The sequence below is a fragment of the Zingiber officinale genome, chromosome 11A (assembly GCF_018446385.1).
Source record: "Zingiber officinale cultivar Zhangliang chromosome 11A, Zo_v1.1, whole genome shotgun sequence".
NCBI classification, from domain to species: Eukaryota; Viridiplantae; Streptophyta; class Magnoliopsida; order Zingiberales; family Zingiberaceae; genus Zingiber; species Zingiber officinale.
This window is the reverse complement of record NC_056006.1, coordinates 6,346,208-6,353,130: the sequence shown is the minus strand read 5'-3', so window position 1 is coordinate 6,353,130 and position 6,923 is coordinate 6,346,208. Positions and strand designations below refer to the sequence as shown.

The 6,923-nt window shown below is 40.6% G+C and overlaps 1 protein-coding gene across 1 annotated transcript; it reads right to left on the bottom strand.

Annotated features, from left to right (window-relative positions):
- Positions 1 to 464: 464 nt before the first annotated feature.
- On the bottom strand, positions 465 to 4,300 carry LOC122032880 (oligopeptide transporter 5-like). The gene is made up of 5 exons (XM_042592195.1): positions 3,896 to 4,300; positions 3,691 to 3,788; positions 2,599 to 3,436; positions 2,111 to 2,293; positions 465 to 1,091 (listed from the first exon to the last, which is right to left on the bottom strand). Exons 1-5 carry the CDS (start codon positions 4,298 to 4,300, stop codon positions 465 to 467), a joined length of 2,151 nt encoding a protein of 716 aa, XP_042448129.1.
- Between the last annotated feature and the right edge of the window lie 2,623 nt (positions 4,301 to 6,923).

Sequence of the window (6,923 nt, the reverse complement as noted above, 5' to 3'; positions counted from 1 at the left end):
TTATCTTTTCTTCTATCTCCAACACGAAGTGCTCGGGAGTGCAACTCATATGACATTTGGCATTTAGGACTCGATATCTGACAGTCAAGTAGGCTTGGATTATCTCAGATCGGCTCAGATCAACTAGCAACTCTAGTCCTAGCTTAGTGCTCTACAATCTATTGCTTGGCTTAATTAGTCTATCTTAGGTGACTTAGCATGGTGACTTAGCTGGCTCAAGATAGAGCTACATAGGTGAACTGAATAGATATCGATGGTAATAATTTAACTTCAGTACTGTAAAATTACATGATTTTGAATCGTTAATCTTGTAATGAATCGATGAATTGAATGAAATTCATATCATTTCCTTTTCCTTCAATTTCTCAAGGATTATAGGACATGTTTTTGGATGTTTTGAACAAACAAATCTTGTTTAAGTGCTAATTGTGGAACAACATACAAAAGTCAATTACATGACCATTTCATTCGAGTTTAGGACAACCCTTGGGGATGTAGGCACCGGGCTCGGTAGGGCATTTAGCGAGCTGGCAGTAGTCATCGGTGACGCCTCCCCACCAATTGACGGAGTTGATATTATAGTTCCCGAGGGTGAAGAAGGCGATGACGGCCATGAAGCTTGTGCCGGCGTCGAGGGCGGCAGACAGCACATAGGCATAGCGGCCCCACCACTGCTTGTGGTGCTTGAGCACCCAATAGTTGAAGACAAAGCCGACAATGAACCAACAATTGAAGTTAATGGTCTTGACTAGGGGAATGTAGCCGGCGGCCGCGAAGATGACGGGGAAGTTGATGAGCCGAATCCATTTCTTCTCCAGGAAGAGGCGGTGGAAGAGGTAGACGGTGGCAGGGGCGAAGAGGCCAAGGAGGAAGAAGTAGTTAAGGCCGGAGTAGATGGAGTCGGGGCCGAACATCCGACGAGGCCCAACCACGCCCCATATAACAGAGGAGCTGAAGAACACAGTGTCGCTAGGGCACGTCCACAGGGAGCCCTTCGGCAGCAAGTTGGTCTCACAAATGTGGGGGACTTCGGAGAGCAACCACCACGCTGTGCCGAAGTAGCTCGCGTTGGCGATCACCGAACCCGCTAACTGATCAAACACAAACAAATTAATATTCTTTCTTTATTTATTATTATTATTATTATTATTATTATTATTATTATTATTATTATTATTAATCTAATTGTTTTGAGTAATTGATGGTCTTCCCTCTCTTAGTGATTCAAAATCTATATATGTAAACATACCTGATTAAGAACTCTTGCCCCTACACTATAAGAACATCTTCAACCCGCAATATCTTGCTCTACTCATACACTATGAGAATATTCTTGACCGAGAATATTTATTATTTAAATATCTGCTTATCAAGCACATCTCCACTCCATAGATACACTATGGAAACATGCTCGTTTTCACGGGGTAGGCGCAGTTGGTACTTGTATGAGTGCTTGTTCTAATAGGTTTTTGGATCAATTTTCAGAGGGTGTAAAATGTTTTGTTAGATTTCTGATCTCCCTCATAAAAAGGGTTGCTGCACAAGGGAAAAATATCCTCTCCCCTCCCCTCCAATTTACTTGTCAATGTCTTACCGTGGAGCCAACAGTACTAGATCATTTGAGATGAACGATATCAAATTTAATTTTCTCCACTATGGAGCATGCCCAATTGGAAACATCCTTGCTTTACTTACAACCTCTCCTTAGGGATGGAACCTACATCCACCTTCACACAACCATGTGGGACTACATTTGCACATTTCAGCACGATCAGTCGATAGTTCCATAATTATCGGTAATTGACATTAGACATGACCAGATGGTAACTAAGAATTAATACTTAATGGTCACCTTTCCTTGTTGTCGGCCACAAGGGGCCAAACCCTAACGTCAAATGTATAAGAGGGGATCTAAATCCTAAAATCTAAAAACTCTACATTCTCGTTTTTCTTATTCTTCCACTATAGACAGCGTCTTCCATTCCTTAATAATGTTACAATAGATATAAGAACAGGAGCTACAAAGGCACCGAAGCAGTCGACTCTATCGATCAGAGCCCATGGAGAGGACAGTGAGACATGGAGTAACATGAATCAACAACTTAATTACCTGTGCGATGAACATGGATCTAGGAGGAATCTTCATGTAGTGACCGAGCTTGAAATCGGACAAAAAGTTGATGGCTTGACCCATACTAGTGCAACCGTAGGTTTTGAACACCACACTCGCCAATGGATTCCCCGGCATTATGTAGCCAATCACTATCTCTGTTATTATGTTGATCCCAGGCATCTGCTCATGCACGAAATTAATTAACTAATTAATAAACGAATCATATGATTTTCAAAAAATAGACTACTGTGGTATTGATTTTCAAAATACAATACTATGTTATTTTAAGATTTATGTAGCACGTACGAGATTGAGTTTTAAAATACCCCACCACAATACTACTGTTTTTTGTTTTTTTGAATGAAGTATTAGTGGGCAGTAGAGATAAAATCATAAAGCAAATGGAATTCTATCTGTAATTTAGAATGCACCCCTCTTCCTGGTTAATTGCAGTTATAATTTTGATTATAATTATAATTATATACCGTATTGGTGGTGGCGGCGATGATCCCGATGGGCAGGGTGAAGAAGAAGGCCATGGCCATGGCCAGGAGGAGGCCCCAGTAAGGCAGCTGCAGGGCGCGGCCAAAGCCCTCGACGGTGTAGATGGAGAGCGCGGTGACGAGGAGGAGGAGGAGGTGGAACCACCACTGCGGCACGGCGGCGTAGTTGGCCTTCATCATCCGGCCGTGCACGTCGAGGAACTTCTCGTTGGCCTTGGACGTCGCCTGCCGCCACAGCTTGAGCATGTACTGGCCGTCGAAGAGGAGGACGTGGCAGAGGGTGGCGGTGAGGGTGGCGAAGCCGATGCCGTAGTTGATGGCGAAGGAGGTGCTGATGCGGATGTCGCTGTAGTTCTCGTACTCCTCGACGTTGAGGGTGAAGGTCTTGTTGTCGAGGACGCGGCTGAGGTCGTAGGGCTTGCCGGAGCGCTCGAAGAGTTGGGAGGAGAGGAAGGTGAAGCGGCGGGCGTCGTAGAGGTTGGACCAGTAGCAGAGGGGCAGGAGGATGTAGACGAGGATGACGTAGCCTGCGAGGACGTTGCAGAACACATAGGTGGGGGCCGCTATGGGGCTGCCGATCATGGAGGCGGTGGCCCAGTCGAAGCCGATGGCGCCGACGCCGAGGCCGCGCATGCCGGAGCCGATCTGGTGGATGGGGATGGAGTCCTTCCAAATGAGGCAGAGGATCGAGATGGAGCTGATGGCCGGGAAGAAGTAGTTGGGGACGATGTAGTAGGAGAAGCTGCAGATCATGCAAATGAGGAAGAACTGGAGCCGCGTCACGCCGCCCTTTACCCGCCGTTCTTCCTCGTTCAGTGCTCTGTAATATTGCACAAAGCTCGTTCAATGCAACTTACAGATTGCACAAAATATTAGTCAATTAATCAATGGATTCAGCCATATTAGTCATCGTTTACCATGTAATAATCGATTGATATTTTTCAAATTATTTAATCAATTTGTGAAATTTAAAATCAAAATTGAATTAAATAAATAAAAAAATTGATATTTTTTTAATTAAATGAAATTTTGAATTAACCCAAATGAACTTTTAGAATCCAAGAATACACATACCTGAACAAAGATGCTACTACTAAAGTGCCAGGCCACCACATGTAAGGGGAATCCACCAAGTATTTTCTGAACAATCCAGCCCATCCAAATCCTAACAACTGAGGCAAAAAATTTTAATAAAAAAATCAAAATTTAATCGGAAATAATTCATTTTTTTAATTTAATTTTCAGATTTGGGTGTAGAGTTTTTGTGATGATTAATTACTTGAGTGGTTTGTGTGAGGAGGATGGCGGCCATGACGTTGATGCCGCGGTGGTAGAAGGCCTTGAGGATGGTGATGATGTGGACGGCGTAAATGCCTCCGGTGCCGGAGTTGGCAATGATGACGCTCACGACGTGCTCCTTCATGTTGAAGGGGCCGGGGTTGAGGGAGAAGGACCAGTCGAGGAGGGGAATCCTGATGATAGTCGGAGGGAGGACGCGGGCCATCCAGCGGCCCACGGGCAGCGCCAGGATCTGGACGAAGATGGAGTTGACGGAGATCTGGTTGGTCCGATAATTGAAGAACTGGTTGACGAAGGAGAGGAGGACGCAGCTGACGGCACCAAGGATCCATGTTCGGATCGTCAAGCACGGCTGCGATGGGTCGTCGGTCGTCAGCATCGTCATCCGCACTTGCTCGATCGGGCAATCGTCGTCTTCTTTCTCTATTAGAGATTAGAGCTGCTAAGTAAGAACACGAGGTGACAAGAGGAAGAGAAAGAGATTTCAAGAACACAAACCATTGAATTGGGAAGGAGAAGGTTCTGGGGCAACTGAAGTCATTGACAATGATAATATTGTGATCGATTAATTGAACAACGCAATAATAAAATTTTATCCCACTAGATCAGATCAGCAAATTAAAGGTTAATTATAATTTTAGAGGGATTGTGATTGAAGTTGAAGGAATGAGAGAGAGATTTTGCGAGGAGTTGAATTTATAAGGCAGTGTGTCAGTTAGGATTCTCATAATTAAGCTTAATTTCCTATATAAAGCAATAGAACTTTTGTTACTAATTATGGGTCCAGTCAACCTTGTTATTATTATATAGTAGTTGTTGTTGTATTGTGGTAGATTTCGATCCAACTGTCTTTACTACTCTTCTGGTTATTGTTGCTTTATTTATCATAAGGATGCATTCATTTTGAAAATTGATTGTAATTTCCTTGACAGCTCAATCCATTTGAATTATGTGTCAATGTGATAAATTTGACTTTCTATAACATACAGTTATTCAATCTGTTACGTGTCGCTGCACAACTTCAAAATTGTTAAAAGTTAACATATCGACAACACACATGCATCGCACACTGCAATTAAGTACATTTGCAACTCATGATTGAGTGTTGTAGACACTTTATTAGGTTCGTTGTAAATATTATTATCAACAACATGTTATAATCACACATTGTTGATGACACATTGTAAAAAGTTAAATTTGTTATTGTGTGTGCTGATTCATGTCATGCTCAATAGATTGTGCCTAGAGTGATGTATAGGTCTTGACATAATGACTTGCTAACTCTGTGTCTATTTGAAGGTGCAACCAGAGAAAAGATAGATGGTGATTTTTATTCCCTAGTTATCTATTATAAAATAATGACATGATGAATTATAAAATCAATTTATATATCAATTTCTAGAGAATATTTAATCCATCCAAAATTAATTAGAATGAGTTTTCCCTCCTATATATAGCATCATCACTCGCGACCACAATCATTTTTCTCTCCTTTCCCTCTTTTTTTTTTTCTTCTTTTCCTTACCCCTGTTTAATTGGAAGGGTAAAAATAAAAATTGAAAAAAAATAATTATCATGGAAAATTTTCTCTATTTATTTTTTTATTGGCAAATGAACATGTTTATATATACAATATACATACCCTTGAAATTACTTGCATCTAGGACTTATGTATATGTAGTTACACCAATCCATTTAATTTTTCTAATAGATTCACCTTAAAGGTGACCGATTCGATCTCACAAAAAATTTTATTAGTCATCAAAGTAAATCCAAAAGTGCAAGTGTTGTTGTCATTCCACTAGAGGAAAATATCTTATAATACGTCGCAGTTGAGAATTGAATCATGGATACTTGAGAGTGACTAGAATATCGTTGATGCACCATCATAGTTTAGGATAATTTACTTGCTGTCATGGGTGGCTTCCACCGTGGCTGCAAGCGATGTCACTAACAGAACACGGGCAAATAGCGATCAAATTAGTGACAGAATATAAATTCGGTTGCTAATTTAAGATGAAATAAACATCTCATCTCTAATTCAGTTTATAAAATAGTGACTGTAATTAAATTTTTACTATTAATTAGCAATGGAATTAATGTTTCATTGCTAAAATAGCAACGGAATTAATGTTTCATCATTAAAATAGCGACCAATCAAAGTCGTTAAACTATAAACGGAATTAAATGCACATTCCCCAAAATTCGTCGCCATTTCACTTTCCAAATCTCATGTGATTCCCATATGTCAATCTCCTATTATGCAATTTCCTCTTTCGACATCCTCTTCCTCTGACTATCTCCTTCCGTCGATCCTCATGTAATGCTTCTCTCCCCTCTCACCTCGTGCCACAGGGTCTTGCCTTTGTTGCATTCTCTTCCTCCGACAGTCTCCTTTCATTGACCTCGGTCATGGTCGCAAGCAGCCTTGCTCGTAGCTATAAGCAAGATTACGAGTTTGCTTATTAGGCAGGAGGGTACGAGGCATGGGAGCAGGAGGGCGAAGAAGGCAAAAGAAATAAAAAACAAATAAAGAAAAGATACATAGCAGTACTATATGCTCCTCACAATCATGCAAACAACAATGCTTAGAATATCACTATTATAGCTTATGTATACATAGCCCATCATTTCACTTTTATAGGCCTCATCATTCTATATATCTAGCATTGCTTATTTCCATGAGATTTTTTCCTCAAAGTATATAATTTATATATATGCTCAAGGAAATATATATATAATAAAAAAATATTCTAAAAATAAAAAATGATTTTAAATTTATTATCGATCAAATTAAAACCATTAACTTAAATTAAAAAAATAAAGCCCAAATATATAAAGCAATTATATTTATAGAAAGCAAAGCTAACTAAATGGGACATTAATGACCACCTTGACTAGAGAAGTCATCCAAGACGTCGCCCCACCAATTAACGACGTAGATGTCATAGTTTCTGAGGGCGAGGTCCATTCATTAAAATTGTACCGGAGGGTTCGCCCGCACCGAA